The sequence below is a fragment of the Nematolebias whitei genome, chromosome 4 (assembly GCF_014905685.2).
Source record: "Nematolebias whitei isolate Nwh7 chromosome 4, NemWhi1, whole genome shotgun sequence".
In the NCBI taxonomy this organism is placed as follows: Eukaryota; Metazoa; Chordata; class Actinopteri; order Cyprinodontiformes; family Rivulidae; genus Nematolebias; species Nematolebias whitei.
This window is the reverse complement of record NC_056501.1, coordinates 11586231-11607710: the sequence shown is the minus strand read 5'-3', so window position 1 is coordinate 11607710 and position 21480 is coordinate 11586231. Positions and strand designations below refer to the sequence as shown.

General features: G+C 40.3%; 2 protein-coding genes across 2 annotated transcripts in view; one reads left to right on the top strand and one right to left on the bottom strand.

Annotated features, from left to right (window-relative positions):
• The first annotated feature begins 5670 nt into the window (after positions 1–5670).
• On the top strand, positions 5671–11800 carry grxcr1a (glutaredoxin and cysteine rich domain containing 1 a). The gene is made up of 4 exons (XM_037675694.1): positions 5671–6135; positions 9807–10046; positions 10134–10199; positions 11621–11800. Exons 1-4 carry the CDS (start codon positions 5737–5739, stop codon positions 11798–11800), a joined length of 885 nt encoding a protein of 294 aa, XP_037531622.1. The 5' UTR covers positions 5671–5736.
• Positions 11801–16720: 4920 nt separating this feature from the next.
• The window catches only part of slc30a9 (solute carrier family 30 member 9), a 13185-nt gene continuing 8425 nt past the window's right edge, over positions 16721–21480 (bottom strand). Inside the window, exons 13-17 of the mRNA XM_037675693.1 lie at positions 20568–20675; positions 20277–20442; positions 19667–19796; positions 17872–17985; positions 16721–17781 (exon numbers count right to left, since the gene is read on the bottom strand). Of these exons, the coding sequence (XP_037531621.1) occupies positions 17737–17781; positions 17872–17985; positions 19667–19796; positions 20277–20442; positions 20568–20675 (563 nt within the window). The 3' untranslated portion in view covers positions 16721–17736. The remainder of the gene's footprint in view (positions 17782–17871; positions 17986–19666; positions 19797–20276; positions 20443–20567; positions 20676–21480) is intronic.

Sequence of the window (21480 nt, the reverse complement as noted above, 5' to 3'; positions counted from 1 at the left end):
TGTTTTTTGCACAGTCCCCATTTTTTTTTTTTTTTTTAAGATGTGTCGCTGCCATAAAAAAGATAAAAAGTCTTAGTTTAACATTTGATGTTCGCTACATTCCAGTATAAAATTTAGGGTTATGAGATTTTCAGATCATTGCAGTTTCATTTTGTTTACATGCTACACACGGTCACAGCAACGATGAAATTGGGATTGTTCATTTTGAGTACTCTCCCTCCCCATAATCAAATTTGTGTCTTGATGCAAACATTGATCATACAGCTCACTGATTTATTCACAACAATGCACTTAACGAAGACTTACTCATAACTTTTTGGTAGAGATGACAAAGTCTCATGGTCGGTGGAGGGTTTGGACCCAGAATGCAGATTGACATGAGAACCTTCAAAGGCAGACTCAAATACTTTAATTAAACAAAAACAAAGGGCTGGCATGGCAGCACGACCTACACAAAACATAAAGAATTCACTTAGGTGCATGTAGAAGTGCTTGTAGCATGGAGGCCAATTATGAACCACTGACATGAAGACCAAAAGAGACTGAATTTATAGGGCAGGGATGGAACTGGGAAGGTGGAGGCAACTGAATTGATTGGTAATTAAGAACAGGTGAGAGTGGCAGGCTGACTGGAAAAACACACTCAACAAGGAAATTAAACCTGATTTTAAACACAAAGACAATCAAAAAGTAATAAAATGCACAAATCATGAAAATTTTACAGTAAATGAGGGAAAAAAATATTTTTTTCCCAGATTTTAGTAAAAGTCCAACAGAAAATTTGCAGCAAATCAGACACCTAAATATGTATTTTAATCATTTATAAATAATTACAATGTATATTTGTGTATTGCTCCTTTTTTTGTAGTTCGAGGACAGAAATGAAAACATAATAACTCGGAAAAATTAACATTTGTATAAAAACTTTTGCTCGTTTTGCAAACAGAGCACATAAGCACTTAAAATAAAATATAAGAAAATAAAAATCTCTCCAGAGCACATTGTATATTAATGTTTTTTTGCACTTTGACTACAACAAAAAGAAACATGCACACACAATATTCATTATTCAGACAATGAGAAAAAAGACTAAATGCCAGTCCAGGGATGACATTTCCCCTCAGCTGCAGCAGTTTGTCTGCAGGAGGTGTTGCTGTCTGTTATCTCTCCTGCAGCCAGCTTCCTCTCATTAATCATATTCAGCAGTAACAACACATTCATGTTACAGTTTATAACCAAAGGTTTGCTAAGCAGAACATTTCCTAAAGGGAGAAATCATGAATTCTGATGCTGAAGTATTACCTTGCAGTCAAGCTGTCCAACCCACTGATAGTGTGTGTGTGTGTGTGGGGGGGGGGGGGGGGGGGTGCACTCATCTGCAGAGACACATCTCTGTTTTATTGTTCAGAACTGTTCAGGGCCAGATGAGGTGGTGTACAATAAGATAATGCAAGTGATCAGAATTTGTGTTTTCTCTGCAGATATCTCTTTTTCATACACATAAATGAAAAAGAGGCCCAAATAGTGACCGGCGGTCCGGCGGAGTGACCACAAAATTTGGCTGTTTGGAGTTGCCATAGAGATGTACCAGCAGAACTATGAAGGTAGACAAAAATAATAATAAAAATCAAGCAGAGTCGGCCTGTCCCAAAACAGATTTTGTTATCTGAATTTGGCTTCTCCGCTTGGCCTAGAATAGGCCAACGATGTGAAATTTCTCCTGAAGGTAGCCCCCCGAGGACATCTGTGGACCTGTATCAGAGCTGAGCTGGCTGATAGACACTGTGCCATTTCTTTTCAGGACTATGGAACTTTGTGGCAGTGTCAGAGAGAGAGTCAGAGTTTCTTTATTGTCATTCGCACCACACGTTGTACATGCGGTGGAACAAAATTGTGTACACAGGGTCCCAGTTACATCCAACAATAAAATGTAAACGAAAAACAGTAATAAGATATGAACTAAGAAAAATATCAACTAAAAATACGCTAAGCTCTAGTATCATAAAAACAATACGCCAAACAGCAGCATGAGCATGAGTCTGTGTGAGCAGATGAGCATGAATGAACACAGCAACATGAAACAGATCAGCAGCAACATGAAACAGATCAGCAGCAACATGATGTGATTGATCCTGATTAAATATTCATGAGTCTAACAACCTCAGGGTAGAAGCTGTTCCTCAGTCTAGTGGTTCTACACTTAATTAATGCTACTCAACCTCCTGCCTGAGGGGAGCGGGGCAAAGAGTGTGTGTGCTGGGTGAGTGGGGTCCTTCATGATGCAGGTGATCCTCTTCCTCTGGAGGTGTAAATGTCTGTGATGGTGTGGAGGCTGACTCCAACAGACTTCTGTGCAGCCTTCACCACTCTCTGCAAAGCTTTTCTTTCTGCAGCTGTGCAGCCTCCATGCCACGGACAACTCACTGCCTTTGTCAGCCTCCTCATGCATAAATGGATTATGATGTCATTAGTGTGTTGCTGTTTATCTGCAAAGTCTTTTTTGCAACTTTCACACTCTACCCTGGCCAGGACATCGTGAGAGATACAATTTTTTTTTTAACCTCCCCTCATGTTCTCTTTTCCTTATCTAGTTTTGTCTGTCTGAAACAGTTCTTTCTTGTAAATGAGTCCTCGAGGCTCAGTGGGAACTAACCTGTATAAATAAAGGTTGAATGAAAAATAAAATTAAAAGGGGTCCGGTTAAAGCCAAACCAACAGGAAGTGAAACAAGACTGTGCGATGTTGGAAATGAAAAGAATCGTCACATGACACATCAGTGTCTCTGCAGCTCAATCTGACCAAGAACCACAGAGTCAGACCCACATGATTGCTGGAGGGTTTTCCTCTAATGATAACCCTGTTTGTGCATGTGTGCGTGCATGTGTGTGTGCATGTGTGTCTTTGGAGTTTTACCTAACAGGCCAAACAGCAGCTGTTAAAAGGAGAAGGGGCCATCCCGACTGCATGATCATGTGTAACATTTCCAGGAGCCGCTTAGTCCTCTGGTACTCAGAAAGCGTGCAGACGTCTCGGCAGACGCTCCCTTTGTGTCACTGTGACACTTTATACTGTCTGATCTTTACTGAGTGCCCTCAGGGAACATCTGCACTCACTCTTTGGCTGTTTTAGAAATATCATGTCCATGTCCTCCTCAGGACAGCACATTATGCTTTTACCTGTAGTATAACATGTTACAGAATGGCTTGTCTGTGCTTGAAGCAACTCATTTTTTTAGCTAAGAGATGCTAATTAAGAAAAATTTACTTGAACTCGTATTGTAGGTTCAATTTAGACAACGAGGTGGAACACACTCCAACCACAACACTCCCGGGAAAAATATGACGTGGCCAAAAATTTATGAAAAGGGCAAACTATAAAGTGCGAAGCAGAGCCTTCAATTGTCAGGATTGTCTCTTGTGGAATCAGCTTCTGCTTTTTGTCTTTCAGGCTGACAGCCTGTCTACTTTTAAAACAAGTAACACGTCTGGTCAATTTTAAAATAAGGTTCTGCCAAATAGTTGTTAATTTTATCAAATTATTTAAAAAAATATTCAAGCTTGTGAAACAAGTCTTTTGCAAAAAATTACCAATGTGAACAAAACGATACATTGGTTAATAATAAACCACTACATTTGTGCATGGCACAATTTATTTAGATTTTATTTAGAATGTCAATATACATACATATATATATATATATATATACGTATATTGATATATATACATATATACACTACAGTAGTCCCTCGCTACTTCACGGTTTGTTTTTCGCAGATTTGCTCTATCTTGATTTTTCAAAATAAGATTGGACATGATATGTTCATGATACTAGGCGTGCTGATCATAGAACGTGTTTATGCTAATGATTCTGTGTTTTTGTTCCACTGGGCAAATCTTGGGGTCCCACAGGGTTCGATTCTTGGACCCCTTCTTTTCTCACTTTATTTGCTCCCACTGGGGTCCATCCTGAGGAAAAATGGTCTTTCATTCCATTGCTATGCTGATGACTGCCAGATCTACCTGCCTGTGAAACCAGCAAGTCTTTGCTCCATTCACCCTCTGTTAAAATGTCTGGACGACATTAAGGCCTGGATGGCTTCAAATTTCTTAAGTTTTAACAATGACAAAACTGAAGTCATTGTTTTTAGCCCTAGCTCAACTGCCACCACTGATCCTGTCAACATGGACTCTCTTCAGCCATATCTGAAGCAGTCTGGTAAAAATCTCGGGATGGTTTTAGACTCTGACTTCAAGTTTGACAAACAAATCAACTCTGTTCTGCAGAAATGCTTCTTCCAACTCAGACAGGTAGCTAAACTCAAGCCAGTGTTTTCCAGACCTGACCTTGAGAAACTAGTCCACGCCTTTGTCACGACCCGATTGGACTATTGCAACGCACTGTATGCTGGGATCAGCCAGGCCTCCATCTCATGTCTTCAGCTGCTGCTCGGCTTTTAACCGGAACTCGTAGGTCTGAACATATTATCCAGTTCTGTCCTCCCTTCACTGGCTCCCTGTTCATACGAGGATTGTTTTTAAAATTCTTCTGTTGACCTTCAAATGCCTAAATGGCCTTGCACCCCTTTACCTCTCTGAGCTTCTGGAACCTTGCGTTCCCTCTCGGGCCCTGAGATCATCCGATCAGCTGCTTTTGGCTGTTCCAAAAACAAGACTGAAGCTCAGAGGAGATCGGGCTTTTTCAGTCATGGGCCCCAAACTCTGGAACAACCTGCCCCCCAACATCAGACAGGCCACCTCCCTTCCTCACTTCAAATCCCTGTTAAAACACATCTGTTCTCGCAGGCATTTCACACAGTGTAAATTGATTTAGTGTTTTTTAATCTGTGACCCTATGTTTTAAATGCTTTTTATTAATTCTTCAGTTATTATTATTAGTGTATTGTATATATATGTTTATATATTTTTCTCTTTAATTTACTCATTGATTGTTGCTGTTGTTAAGCACTTTGATAACAGGTTCTGTTTTAAATGTGCTCTATAAATAAAGTTGACTTGACTTGACATTGGGGCCATTTGTTCATTCAGCCAAATGTTTTGTTTACATTGAGTGTAGACCTGCATTTGCTGCAACCTGCCAACTGGATGATCCACTATGAGAAGGTGCTGCTTATTGTTTGTTGCAGCTCTTCTGACTGAAGAAGGGTTTTGGATAAAAGACAAAATGTTTCAACAAAGAACTTGTCTAGACGGGCCTGACTCAACCTTGTTACATCGTCAATTTAACATCTGGACAATCTGACAGTTCATCTGGTGACCACAGTAGTCTGGACAAAATTTTGGATCAACCTGTTCAGTCTGGACCAAAATGGTGGAAGTTTTACTCTGTTGCATGTGGTTCAAAGTGGTCTTTATTTCCTTCCTGGGCTGTTATCAAAGTTTTAAAGAAGGAGAAATGTTCTTTAGTTTGAATAAAGTGTATGAAGGTCGTCTGTAAAAGTCCTCTGTCAAAGCTTCAGTGAAAACTGTAAAGTGTGATGAATAATTCAAAGGATGATATCTTTTTACCAGAGATAAGCGTGTTTGGTTGCCATGGCAGGTGTGCATGTATTATTTACTGGTTGAGGCAGTGTGACTGGAAGGCAGCTTACAGTCATTTTTAGATCTCTGCGTGCAGCTGAGGCTTAAACCTCGTAGTAATCCATTAGAATCCAAACGGTGCGTCTGAGCTCGGTGTTTACCTTCGGATGGGAGGAGGAATGAAGCAGGGGGTCTGCGATGGAGGGGACAGAGCGGATGGCAGGACAGGAGAGGCCACAAAGGCGGGTGAGGTTCCGCGTGGCTTCTGGGAACAGCGGCCGGGTGCTGAAGGAGATGTTCAAGGATGAGGGGCCCTCGGACTCCCTGGATTCAGACTGCGCCAGCAGCTCGGACGCAGAGCGGGCCAGCACCCCCTCCACAACAGGAGATGTTCATGGACACCTGTTTGGATACCTGGGCTCTGAGCTGGACGATAGCAGGAGCGAGTTCGATGAACTGCTCGTGTACGCGGGGACCACCAAAGACTGGGTGTTCACCACCAAGAGGGTCAACATCCTCAGTAACAACGGGACAGTCCGAGGGGTCAAACACAAAGTCAGCGCGGGTCAGGCGCTCTTTGAAAACCTTCCTAATGCTGTAAGTACCTGTACGCTGGTTTAAACTGTCCCTTTTAATCACCTCATAGCCTGACTGGTTTCAGGACTGCCCCCCGTTTGACAGAAGCTATTCAGTTTAGTTTATTTATATAGCGTCAAGTCACAACAGAAGTCGTCTCAGGGCACTGAACAGAAACATTCATAAAAAGTAAGTTAATAACATTAATTATCTGAGGAGCAGACTGCTTTGAGTTTAACTTCATTGCAGACTCTCGTCTTGAGCAAGCATGAACAGTGGAAAAGAAAAACTCCCTCATGAGGAAGAAACCTCCTGTAGAACCAGGCAGGACAAGCGGCTATCTGCTTCAAACAGCTGGGTTTGAGAGGAACAGGACGGAGGAACAGATACACAATGGCAGGTCAAGTATCACGTTAAGATAGAAATAGTATCAAATGAAAACTATTCATTTGTAACAATTCATTTTATGAATTTAGAGGTCAATTTGACCTCCAGTAGTCTAAGTTTATAGCAGCATAACAAGCCGACTTGAACTATAGGCTTTACCAAAAAGGAAAGTCTTAAGCCCAGTCTTGAAACTGGACAATGTGTCAGTCCTATGGACAGAAATTGGAAGTTGGTTCCACATAACTGAACGCTATTCCTCCCATTCTGCTTTTGGAAACTCTAGGAACCTCAAGTAAGCCTGCAGTCTGAGAGCTAAGTGCTCTGTTAGTAAAATATGGAACAACAAGGTATGTAACATAAGATGGAGCTAGGTTGTTGAGGGCTTTGTAGGTTAGAAGTAAGAGTTTGAATTCTATTCTGAATTTGACCGGGAGCCACTGGAGAGAAGCTAAAACTGTAGCGATATGATCTCTCCAGTTTCTCCAGAAGCTACATGCAGGTGTAGAACGAGAACAAAAGCTCACAACAGAGTTCAGAGAACAATTAAAGATTAATGACGCGTTACATCAGGCGTTTCAGGAAAACTAATCAGGTTAATGAATTCAGCACTGCTTTCTTCTGTCCCTGCACTGACTACTGCTCGTCAGTCTGAAGAACAGAGTGCAAACCGCTTGTAAAGGATATAGATTTTAAAATTGTTTACCTAATTATATATATATATATATATATATATATATATATATATATATATATATATATATATATATATATATATATATATATATATATATACCTGCAATTTTCATTGAGAGGCCAGTCAAACCAAACGCAATCTCCACCGCAAACTGATTAAGCCTATCTGTTAGTAGTTTTAAATAGTGGTGTCTTGGTACCAGTATTGGTATTAGTATCAGATCCAATATTACCCTAATGTACTCATACTCGTACTCATGAAAATGCCCCAATACTTTAAACTTATACCCCTTTTATGCTTGTTGACGTCATTTCTTTTTCCACTTTGCAAGTAACTGAGGACCAAAAAAAGTCCATTATATTCTTTTTCTGATAAACACAAGTGACATTGACAGAAGACTGCAGTGTGTTTCCAATGTCGTGTGATTTTTTAAGTACTAACTTATTAACTACTTTGTGTCAGTGCACATTATCAGTAAGTACCCAAACGGAAGTACTTATAGTTGTAGTCAGTGTAAATAAAACTAGTATCGGACACCATGTTTTAACTTTTGAGAGTCCTGCTCCAAAGTACTTGTTTAAATAGAACACATTTATGGACTGTAAATATTTTTTTTAATCTTAAAAAAAAATTCCAACACTAGTCAAATATGCCTAAAATAATATGAGAATGGCCTTAGAGGTACTAACCAGTGAGTATTTTTAAAGTATAGTAAATTGTTTGGTGAATCGAATGAAGCAAAATGTAAACAATTAAAGATTATTGCCTGAAATGAAATCTGGAAACATGGTTTCTAATTTGAAAAATGTTGAGAATTGAGTTTTTGTTTGAAGGTGTGCCGAGGGTTTTAATCAGAGTAAAACATAAAGTTTTCAAAAACTGAAATATTTTTGTATAATTCTGCAAACTCAAATGACATTTGGTTTCATTTGGCTTCAAAATACCATCAGCCTTCTCACACAGACATCCATTATTACGTTGAACGTCGTTTGTATCTGTTAGTGAAATGTTTTGAATTTTGTATAAGGATCTGACATTATGAATTCTTTGTTTTTTTGTTCTTATTGAATTTGCATTTTATTTCTATATGTCCATCGTTTGGCTCTGTAAGACAGGATTTTGTGTCTCAAGACGTAAATGAAGGCAAAATGAGCAAAAAATAAAAATAAAACATGAAGCACCTGTGTCTGCTCTGGACTCAGCTCTATTAAAAACTTACGTGGACCAGTACACCTCAGTTCACTGCTGACGACAAAGAGCTTAACACACAAACACAAAAGTTAGGTGACCAGATTGTCTCCAGACAAGGTTTCCAGTAAACTTTCATAGCCCCCATCAGACAATAAAGGTGGAGAATTAAAAAAAATTGCAAAGATAATTTGAGAAACTTTTTAAATTTAAAATTTGTGCATAGCTAATGTGGCTCTTTTTGTGTTGGCTAATGTCTAATATCTGTCACAGCCATCTTTAATTGGATTTATTCTGAAATTGAATCATAAATGTACATCAAGTGATTTCTTATGGAAGCTTCATTAAAATGCATCAAGTGATTCATGACATATTTTGCTAACGGTCAAGCACGGTGACTCAAGCAGTTAAAGCTAAAGTTTTAATATAAGGTACAATACAATGGGTAGTACAGTACTTGGATTATGTGTTTTGAGTGAGTCTCAGCCACAACTATACCAAATGTTTGCACAATATCTGCAGAATTCACTGAATTAGAGCCACTTCTGTGTTTACCAGGGTCAGTTGGATGTGGCAGCCATGTTGGTTTCAGTTGATCGTAATCCATTGTAGTTACAACCAATGATTGTTTCCAGGCTGTTTCATTAAAATCTACAAATCTATATGTATTTAGCAATAGCAATATGTTGTTTAGTGGTACTATTTTGTGTCTTCGATGGAAGAACACCAAGTGTGGTGTACGTGTGCATTGATCTGCCTGTGTTCTTTGGCAAATGTTCAATAAAGTAAGTGACGTTCAACCGAAGGTTCCGTTGTGTTATAATAAATAAGTTATGCAGCGAGAACACAGTGACGCATGAGACATCTTGCCAACCAACAAAGCTGACCCAAATACGAGAGAAAATTTAAACAAAGATCCTGCAGAATCTGATAACTCTCAGAATATGTGTTGGTGATCATCCCTGCTACTCGCACACCAAATTTTAGGTCAATATCTGTAACATGAATGTAGGTTATAGCCATTTTGTTTTGTTTAAAGTCATTTGGCTGTGGTAGCAGTATTTTGGCATCATCTTCAACACTTTAAACGTTACAGGTTGCATGAGATATTTAAAACATATCCATTACCCACCATTGTTCAGTCTTGTTCAGTCATTACCCAACAATAGCGAAAATCTTGAATCAGGATTATTCCAAAAGGTTGAGCAGACATAGATGTAGTTAAAAGTAGATCCAGTGGTTCATGAGATATTTTAAACACACACGCAGGCAAACACAACCTCATCACCTGCCTTTGTCTTCAGTGGCAGGTGATATCTACATGAATAAACACAGCAGTGGAAGAATCGTAACAACAGTCAGACGACGACAGACTGCTCATTATAATCCTTGACCTTCAGTATTTTTGTTGTCTTCTTCACAGATGGGGTTATCGCTGGAGTTTGGGCGGATAGTGATCTACACCACCAGTTTCCGTGTGGTGAGGACGACGTTTGAGCGTTGCGAGCTGGTCAGGAAGATCTTCCAGAACCACAGGGTGAAGTTTGTGGAGAAGAACATCGCCCTGGACTGCGAGTACGGGAAGGAGCTGGAGGAGCGGTGCAAACGTGTGGGCGAACCTCCCTCACTGCCAGTCGTGTTCATCGATGGACACTACCTCGGGGTCAGTCCCAGTCACTCTGTCCTGATCAAACCAGAGATCAGTATCTTAGTCAGGCAGGATGGTTCTGATGTCACACTTGTTCTGCAGGGTGCTGAAAAGATCCTTGGCATGAATGAATCAGGAGAGCTGCAAGATCTTCTGATGAAAATTGAGGTTGGTTTAATTCTCTGCACCTATGAGCCAGAAAAACTGGTGCTGAATGACTTTGAAGAAGCTTGCTGAAGAAGCTGAAATAAAACAAGCAAAACATTAGCTAAAAGCTAAAAAAAAAAAAGCCAAATATTAGCTAAAAATGAGCAAAAAGCGAACTAAAGAAAACTCTGGCTGAAAGTAGCTGAACAGTAGCTAGAAGCCAATAGTTGCAAAAGGCTAGCTTGCACCTAAAATAAGCAAAACACTAACTAATATCACTAACCCAAAGCAGAAAAAGGTTGGGTAAACACTAAAGAATGCAAAAACCTAGCTAAAGATACAAAAAGGTATTAAAAGGTATCAACGGGCTAGCTAAGCTAGAAGTAACAAAACAGTAGCAGAATGATAGATAAAATAAGTAAAAGCTAGCTCCAAGCAAAAATAGCTGAAACAGATTTTAAATAGAATAATGTTTTGAAGGAAATGGAGAGATATTATAGTTATATGTGAAACTATTTGTAAATAAAATTTAAGATTTTGAATATTAAAAGTATAAAAGTAAAATTTTAAAAAGTCAAAACACCCATCTCTGGGTATAAATGGCTAGAATGGCACAAAACTATGCAGTAAGATCACAAATACAAGGTCAGGGATAACAAAAGAGAGGAGGCTGACTCAGCAATATTAATGTTAGTCAAAATCAGATGGATTTCCTGAGCATCACTTCCAGTCAACCCTGTGGTTTGATCCATAAAGATGGTAAATAATAGATGTTTTCTCTCAGATTCTTCTCGGGACATCGTAGTTCAGTCTTGGCTTTGTGACTTGATAAAACACAGAGAGGTTTGTCATCATGAATTATTAACATTAATATTTACACTTGTTCAAAACCACCGAGGCAAAGACATTATAAACAGGAGCTGTCCAGCTTGTCATGTCATCAGTGAAACGTGAGCAAACTGCGCTAATAATCTGCCAGAAATAATGGGGGGAGGGGGGGAACTGATTGGTTAAGGCCTCACACTGAACGGCAGCAGCATTATTCACATTTAGGTCTCCCCCCCTTTAAATAAAAATAAATAAATATTAAAGATAAATCAGTCTGATGACATTTAAGTCATACAAAGTTACAGGATGCAGTTGCAGGATGTTGAACATTGTTCCGCTCGAAAAGATTGTGCATGTCCATCCGCTAACATGATGAGAGTGAACAATTAAAGACTTTGCTCTCAAAATATTGAGGGAAAAAAAAATGACATTTCGAAAAATGTTTTAATTTGTTTCTGTAACAAATGGTAAAAGTAAGAATATAAATGTAGAATAATGGCCAAAGCAACCGATTCATAAATGAGACGTTTGTATTGACAAAACTTTATGTAGCACATAATCATGTTAATTTGTCTTGACTCAGACATAAAGCATGTGCTGATCTCATTTTTTAGAGGGTACAGCAACCCCAGACGTGCCAGACCTGCGGAGGCTTCGCCTTCATCCCGTGCCCGATGTGCCATGGCAGCAAGATGTCCGTGTTTCGGAACTGCTTTACAGATTCCTTCAAAGCCCTCAAATGCACTTCCTGCAATGAAAACGGCCTGCAGCCCTGTGCGAGCTGCAGCCAGTGAGGACGTTAAGTGCCTGGACCCAATGTCTCTCCTTCCTCTTCTGCATTACTGATACTGAAACCTGAACATAAAACACAGGCAGCAATCCTCCTTCATGGCCATTGTAGTAAAGAAAATTGGAATTTCTAATAAAATCTGTAAACTGATTCTGCAGGTGATCATGCTGTAACACCGATAAAGATTTTCAGTCCAGATCAATCCATCCGTCCAAAAATATATAATTAAATAAAAATAAATAAAAAACAGAACAACCGGACTTTTATTCTGAAGCTGAAGCATTTCAGTTCCCATCTGCTAGGTTCAATTCAACAATGTCTGGTGTGTGTGTGGAGTTCCAAGCTTTACAGAGCTAGATGACGCCTGGTAGATTCACATACAGATTAGACTAGAACAACTTCCCCTCACGATGGAGGCTCTTAGCTCTTTTTTCACCTGGCTCATGAGAGATGTTTATTGACATGCATGAAGGTGTAAATTAAAGTAGAACTGGTTGAAAATCAGACCCAATGATGCATTGTAAGTTTGAAAAAAGAACAAAGATGATATGTTTATTAAACTTAAATTCAGAATCTAAAACCATCCCGGGATTCGTAACAGACTGCTTAAAATAAGACTGGAGAGTCAAGATTCACAGGATCAGAGACAGCAGTAGAGCTAGGGCTAAACACAATGACTTCAGTCTTCTGATCATCCATCCATCCATTATCTTTACCCGTTTATTCCATTTTGGGTCACGGGGGTCGCTGGTGCCCATGTCCAGCAATCACTGTGCGAAAGGCGGGGTACACCCTGGACAGGTCGCAAGTCCATCACAGGGCCACATAGAGACAGACAAACAAGACAAACAACCATTCACTCTCTCACTCACACCTAGGGACAATTTAGAGTTACCAATCAGCCTAACATGCATGTTTTTGGTCTGTGGGAGGAAACCGGAGTACCCGGAGAAAACCCACGCATGCACGGAGAGAACATGCAAACTCCACCCAGAAGGCCCCTGGACCGGGGTTTGAACCAGGGACCTGCTCGCTGAGAGGCAGCAGCTCTACCAGTTGCGCCACCGTGCTGCCCAGTCTTCTGATCATCAAAACTTAAAAAACTTGAAGCCATCCATGTCTTGAAGTCATCAAGACATTTTAACAAAGGGTGAATGGAGCAAGAAATCTGACAATCATCAGCATAACAATGAAATGTAAGACAAGGTTTCCTCAGGATAGACCACAAAGGGAGCAGGCAGAGTGAAAACAAAAGGGGTCCAAGAATTGAGCCCTGTGGGACCCCACAGGAAAGAGGCACTGACGCAGATACAAAGGGGTCCAATAATTGATCCCTGTGGGACCCCACAGGAAAGTGGCACTGACGCAGATACACTATTTCCAGCCTTAACAATAAATATATTTGATAAAGTCTCCCAGATGGGAAGCGAAACATCTCCAACTTCAGAATAGAAGTCCAGTTGTTCTTTTAAATTATTTTCATGGTGAAGTCTCTTGGTGTGGTGTGTCTGTCTGTCCACAGAAGGGTCATGAACTGGTTTAACCTCCGGGAAATCTAAGCTCGTTAGTAAGGAGGCATTCTAATTAACAAGTCTCTCATCACTAATCCCATATCAGACACAGCTCTGGATAACAGACACTCGGAACAAACAGTAAAAGTCAAGGGCTCAGTTTTCAGACTGCAGGCCACAAACTGGAACTTTGTTCCCACTGAGACGCAAAGATGTATCCAAGACTAATTTAAAATATCAACTACTACTTAGTCAGTAGCATTTACGAGTCCTATTACCAACATAAAAGCATCCGATAAGCTTCAAAATTCCTTTGCAGCATGTCAAAAGCACCAGCTTTACTCCAAATTTAGGATCTGAGTGATCTTATCACATAAAGCTACTGTTTCAGGAACAAATACTTTTGTTTCTGTAACAATTTGCAAGATTCTGCAAATACTTTAAAGAAATAATGAGCTTGAAAGTATGAAACTGAAACCAAACCATGGTCTAAAAGCACACTTTTATTAGTGTTTTATGTAAAGTACTCAAAATCAGACATTTTTTTAACCAACAGCATCAGATTTCAGGTCATTATGAGGTAATACAGTTTTGTAATTCAAAATTGTTCTGGAAAACATTAACACTTATATTAAATACATTTTGTCATTGTCATCAGTGAGACAAAAAAAAATGTTTGAAACATGATTATGAGATGGAGGACATCAAAACAGTGATTAGAGCTGTCGTCTCTCAGTGAGAAGGTTGCAGGATTGCTTCCCGGCCTGCAACCTTTCTTGATGGTTTGTATGTTCTCTCTGTGCATGCATGGGTTTTCTTTGAGGACTCCAGTTTCCTCCCACAAACTTTAAAACATTTATGTCAGCTTAAACTGTTCAGAGGTGCGGGTGAGAATGTTTGTCTCTATGTGTCCCTGTGGTGGACTTGCAACTTGTCCAGGGTGTACCTATCACACAGTGACCCCCATAGAGACAGGCACCAGCTACCAGAGTCCCGGAAAAGACCAGCGAGTAAAGATGGATGGATTTATGAGATACTATATATATATATATATATATATACACTCAGTCGAAATTTAAAGATGGCATCTAGTATTATGATGTGTATTTATATTATGATATAAATGTATTTTTTAAATGGAAGTAGCCTAATCAAATAAAGAAGATAGAATATTTTAAAATGATGTCTCATAATTTTAAAATACCAAGTCAAGCTCAAGAGACTGCATCTGTTTTTTTTATTCTGTTCCTCAACTAACAAATAAAGATTCCTATCTAATATTTTGATAAATTCTTAGTGAAAATTATAAAATGATGAGATACAAAATTATAATAAACCACATTTATAAGCTATCTTACACTTACAAAAATATACAATCTCAAAATCATGACTTAGTAGTTGGTCATTAAAATGTACTATGCAGCATCTCATAAATATTACTTAGTATCCCTAAGATTTAGGATCTTATAATGATAATATTTCTAAATTTTAACTTAGCATATTATAATTATGACTTAGTGTACCATATCAAAGACTGAACGTCTTCAATTAGCACATTCTAATGAAATACTAGTTCATAATTGTGACTTATTCTCTTATATTGACTTAGCATTTCATATATAAGATTTATTTTTTACATACCATACTTAAATGAAGATGTTACGAGGTAGCATCTTCACTTAACATATCATAATTAAGAGACTTATGTCTTTGTCATGACTTCGCATTTCATAAAGTTATGACTTAGGATCTCAGAATTATACTTTCATGAGTACGAGATGCTAATTGTGTTGCATAAGTCATAATTTTGAGGTTCTCATTCATAAATTTGCAGTAGTATTTAATAATTATAAGAATTTTTTTTTTCCAGCGTGGCACCATTTTCATAGTAAAACCGATTAGTTCTGTAACTTAATGTGCTGCTATCCCTGGAAAACAGCAGACTAAATCATTTAATCCAGATCCTCATAAGAAACAAAACGTTTCAGTCGTCCTGGCAGGAGCACGTTGTCTTTGGGCCAACATTTCCCGCCATGTTGGTGTTTTTAACCCAACGGATGACGTCATGATTTTTGGCCGCCATGATGATCCTCGGGGGTCAGGAGGAGCCGCAGCGCAGCTCTCTACGCCGTCATAGCCCTGTACAATGCTGCTTGAACATATTCGAGACAAGGCAGCACCGTAAAGAGGCTAAAAGCGTAGAGCACGGATGGAGGGGGCGTCAACATGGAGACTTCTGTCAGCTCCTCTTCATCATCTCCTGCGCCTGCGATCCAAACCAAAAATAATCCATCACCAGAGGAGAAACAGATTTATCAACGAGATCTGTTCTAACTCATGCGTAATAAAAGGTTATGTCGCTGCGCAGGATGTGATTTGGTGAAGAGTGAGGATGGAGCTTTTTTTTTTTTTTTTTTTAATGGAGATCTGAGACCCCAGCTGGGCAGGCTGAGCGCGCCCCCATCTGTGGGCTGATGGAGATGAAAAGACAAGAGAGGAGAGGAAGGAAAAAAAAATACATAAATGCATCGACAGCATTAAACAAAAGATTTTTTTTTTAGATCAAGTTTATTAAATCTGATAATGATGAGTGAAAGCAGCGGGTATGGCGCGCGCAGAGGAGAGGTGATGCTTCTGCTTTCCTTTTTTTTTTCAAATGAGCCACAAACTGATGGGTTTGTCTTATTTTAGAGTCAATGTGCACAATAATCAGTCCCCCCACCCCCCAACAGTTCAGAGGAAGGGGTCGATATGAACGGAAACAGGATGGGCAGTGGCGCAACTGACCTGGGAATGGCACGACGAGACACTGATGATGCGCGCAACACCCATTGAACACAACACTCAGCGGGGTTTAAAAACCTGCAGACTGAGGGGGGGCTGGTCCGCACGCTTCCACTGTCCGAGCTCGACGACAAAAGATTTAAAAAAAAAAAGAAAGGGTTTCAGAGGAGAGGAGCGTGGTCCGGCCGCGGCGCTGTGCGTAATGTTTTGAATGGTGGGTCAGTGCGCAGACTGGTTGGAAATGACTGTTTTTATTGACGTCAGCGTACAGGCTAGACCCCCCCCCCCCCCCCCCTTCCTCCATATCCCTCCTCTTTCACATCCTCCACAACTGCACCATCTAATGGTTTTACATTCCACTCAACCATCTGACAGGAAAACAGCTCTCAACTCTTTTACCCCACCTGCACAGATGTCAACATCCCAAAAACACACATCTGGCTCAGTTTACACGATGCAACACAAACGACACAAATCAACTTCATTTAATAAATTAGTCCAAATTTATTCAGAGTCCTTCAGAACATCAGGTAAAATATGGCGAACACCTGCAGAAATTCACATCCATCTTGGGAACATGAGCTGACTCCGAGCCGCGGGCAGGGCTGCAGCTGGATGCAGGACTGCAGCTGGATGCAGGGCCGAAAGCAAAAAAAAAAAAAAAAAGCACACCAACTCTGCAAATTTTACACAAAACATTCAGCACAAAACACCAAGATGGAGGTATTTACACTGATTTACCACACAAAGTTTGACATCTGTTGGCAGAGCTCAGCGTTTGTGGAAATCTGAACAATACGCAGCTCGTTTATGCGGTTGGTAGTTTTGCGATGAAGAACTTGGACTTTATATTCTGTAGAAAAGGAGACTACTTTCCCATTCTGGCCAGAGCTGCATTACAGGAACATAAAACCATCATCTGAAAACCTCAAAATACTCAAAACTTCAGGACTGCCACAAAGAAAGGAAAAAATATCTATCTTTTTTTTAGTTTTCATAAAAGATTACAAAAATTAGTTTTATATATAAACTATTTTAAGTGATTCTCTCGTCAAGTTAACTCTTCACCTCTAATATCTAATAAGAAGCTTTAATAACAGCTTTTTTGCGTTTTTCTGTAATACCAATAAAAATCTTACCACCAACCCTTGTTAGAATCTGTGCAGCGTGGAGCCATCGTTCACAAGTTTTTCAAAAAACGTTGTCTAGAGATTAAATAAGTTGTTTAAATACGCAGCGCTTGGGTTTCCTTGGCTCGAACGAAGGAAACTCGATCACTGTGGTTCCAGCACGACATTAAAGTAAAGCACAGAAACGGTCCTGGTCCTGCTCTGGGTTTTGCTTTCCAAACAGCTGACTTGTTCAAAAGCAGATGTACAACTGGAGGAATGTGGAACAAAAAGCAAACATGGAGGATCCTACACTTCCTGTTGAGATCCAGAACCACTCGAACGTCAGCGTGAACGAGGATCTCCAGCAGGATGAACTCTCTCTGTTCGGCTGTGTTTTGGTCTCCAGACTGTTCTTCGGTAAGACTTGACGAGTTGTTTGTGGTGGTCAGAGGAAGAGGTGGACCTGGCTATCCTTTCTTCTTCTAATGTTCTTTTAGGTGCTGCAGAATGTTTCCTCAGTGGCCCTTCAGGTACTATAGGATCTCCAAGTCTACGTGTCGAACCTCTGGGTTACGGTGCTACAAAGACAAGAAACAATGTCACTACATCTTTACGTGGAGTTCCTTTTAATTATTTTGTAGCTTTTATTTATGCTGCTTTGATCCAACCTTGAGTTCTTTCTCCAAGCGGTCCACTTCAGCTCCCAGCGTATCGATGATGTTCTCCCCGTGTTTCAGCATGAAGATCTCCAGCTCTTCAGGGGATTTTACCTGTTGAATTTCCTGCACATGCAAAAAACAAACAAACAAAAAAATAATCAGCTTGGTCAGAAAAGTTCTGAACACACAAACTGGACATCATCTGCCTCCAAAAGGTATTGTATACTACACTGATTTGAAGGCCCAGCTCCTGTTGGTCTTCTGTCTCTGCAGTGATGCAAGGGTTCCCAATCCTGTTCCTTGAGGAACACCATCCTGCATGTTTTAGTTGTTTATGTGCTCCAACACGCCTGCCTTTAATTAATGGGTAATTAACAGGCTTCTGAAGAACCTGAGGAAGTAGTTAAATCACTGAATCAGGTGTGTTGGAGCAGATAAACAACTAAAACATGCAGGATGGTGTCCCTCAGGGACCAGGGTTGGGAAGCACTGTTTTAGGGGAGGGGTGGAGTCCACTACAATTCACAAAATAAACTTCTTATGCTGCGTTTTCTACGGTCACCCAGGCCAAAACGTTTTTTGCTCAGGAAAATGAAATGTAGTGTAACTGTCTGATCTTGGGGGAAACAACAGTCTGTGATGCCGACATCGCTTGGTGTGCTAAGCATTCTCCAGAATCAACAATGTTGTTTTGTAATTATTTTTGTAAAGGAAGATTTCTCCAAACTCAGTCATCAGAAGACTTGTGCTGTTTTTCAAATGTTAAGGTGATCCAAACTGGATTGTCAGCTGCGCGCATCTGAAATTAAAAGCCCGACCCGGCCCGCCCGGGTTAGAAATGACAGCTCTAAGCTAAAAACAGGCATATTGTATGTGGCCATTTTTAAAACAGTGGGTTTTCTCACTCAGATCTCAATTAATATTCATCAATGCAACACCTTTAACAAAATACATTTATAAACAGATCTATTAATAACATCCACAATGCACCAAAAAAATGGAAGCACTTTGTGGACAGGTTCTGTGATGTTAAAACTCCAGAGGAACAACGATGTTTCTTCATAGCAAGAGTTGGTCTATGTTGCATCCAGAACATGAACATCTGCAGAGTGACAGATTATATCTTAAAGAAATACGAGATGCAAAAGAGATTAAAAAGTAAAAAAAAATCTTGATGTGCTTTGAATTCCTGAACTTATTTGAGGCAGCAAAAGAGTGGTACTGTATTTCTCATGAGCTGGTTCGTCACTAACCCCCTGGACAGAGATCACTCTGCTAGATGCTGAAGGGAAGACACAAACTGGTTATAGGAGCTTCACACAAAGACACTTTAATAAAATCAACATCTTTAAGGCTCTCTGAATCAGTACATATTCCTGTGAAGGTCACACAAGAGTGGGGGTTTCACAGTTTGACTGTTAAACACTTTATTGTTTATATTTTTTCCCGTGTATACATAGAATTGTTTAAAAAAGCTCCTAACATCTGCACATTTTTTTTTGCTAAATTTACATTTAAATAAACTTCTTGGGCCTAGTTATTGTCCAGACGTTTGTCTTTGACATGTGCACACTGAAGCCGTTACTGTAGTGATGCAAGTCAAACATATTTAAACTGTCTTTAACGCTGAATGTCACGATATTATTCAACAGGGTACATTTTTCAATCAAAAGTAAAATAAGAAAATAGGACAGTTTTTTGAGAATACAGCAAAATATAACAGGTCTCTCTTGAAAATGAGTCCTCGTGACTCAACGAGATTAACCTGTATAAATAAAGTTGAATTAATAAAATAAAGTCTTACGTTAAGGATTTGGTCGATGTCTTGTTTCTCCAGATAAGACCGCGTCACCACTCGGCCATCAAAGTCAACTTCAGCCTTGAAGCGAACTTTACTCAGCCCCATATCTGTGGCCTTCACATCATGGATGGCCCTGGTCACAAAAAGCAAAAACATACGATCACTTCTGCACAATATTTCTGCTACACAGAGTTCAATACGAGACCGGGAAGATGAACCTGAATGACTGTTCACCTCAAAGCAGGCCGTTTAGCACGGACAGTAAATGATCCAACATAAGGAAGCACTGGGGGTGATTTTGCTGCTTTCTGTCTCGTTAATTTTAGGAAATAATTTACAGATAAAAATCCGTATCAGTTTGGATGTTAGAGAAAGCCCTTAAGACCTTGTTATCAAGAGATGAAACTGGATTATTCTGTTTAAACATGTGAACATCAAAACAAGGAGGAGTCACGTAAACACAGAGTGGTTTATTTTAAGCCCGAATCGTCTTAAAGTACCCCCGTGTCTTCATTGTTACAACACTCAGACATGGATTTATTTCTATTCGCGTGATAATTTGAGGCACCACTTGATCACACTTGTGTTTTGTGAAGTCTGTTCACTTGCTGACCTGACCGCAGGATCGTTCTCCAGAAACTCTGTCAGCTTCTGGACACGCTCCGGCTGTATGGAGCGTCCCAGCAGTGCCTCGGTGTTAGTGTAGATGAGGAAGGCTGAAACGGTGCCAAGCAGGGTTCCCACGCCAAGAGAGCCCAGACTGTCGTAGTACGGGTTACCTGAAACGATAAGTCTGATGTGAAAGCTGCAACATTTAAAGTCCAAAACTAACATGAGATGCAAGCAGCTTATGATTCAAGTTTAATAAAAGTGCAGACATTAATGGAGCGTGATCTTTGTGTACCTGTGAGTGAGGTGAGCCCCATGCAGCCAGAAGCTAAAATAACGCCAAACACGGCGGCAGCGTCTTCCAGCAGCACCACATTCGTACTGGGGTCACGACTCTGCATTACTGCACACAGAGAACAAAACAACAACAAAGTTTAGTTTAGGTGACTCAATTTGCAAACTGTGATGTTAACAATAACATTAATACTCGCCGAATGGACCAACGAATCAATGTGGAGGGGCATATACAGTAGTCCCTCGATACTTCGCGGTTCGACTTTCGCAGACTCACTCTTTCGCAGGTTTTCAACACAAGAATGTATACGACAGAGGACTGGCGATGGAGAAAGACAAACCCCACCCATCCCCTCCTTTTCCCTCCTTTCTCTTTCTGAAGCTGTCTGTCACAGCAGAGGCGATGGGGAATGACAAACCTCCACCCCGGCTCCCTCCTTTCCATTTCTCTGCGGTGACTGACAGCCTCAGAAAAAGAGAGGAAGGGGCGGGGTGGGGTCTGTCATTCCCCATCGCTACTGCTCAGGGAGCAGGGATGAAAAGATCAGATGAACAAATGTAGAATATCTGAGAAAATGCTTAGGTGAAAAAGAAACGTGAAAAGAAAGAGAGAGTGGCTGAGCGCGGCTGACTCAGGTATGACAGACCTCCTCCTCTACTTTCTCTTTCCGAGGCTGTCACAGCAGAGAAAGAGAAAGGAGGGCGTGGGGTCTGTCTTTCCCCATTGTGTCCTAGAAACACACAACAGGCGGGCGCGAAACAGGCGGGCGCGCAACAGACAGCTTTGGCGAACGAAAGGAAGGGACAGCTGGGGCGGGAGGGGGGGTCTGTGAGTCACACGAGCGGCATGGATTGTTTATTTAAAATAATAAAGCGCAAACATTGTTAAGAACATTGCAAGAGTGTGGGAAGCC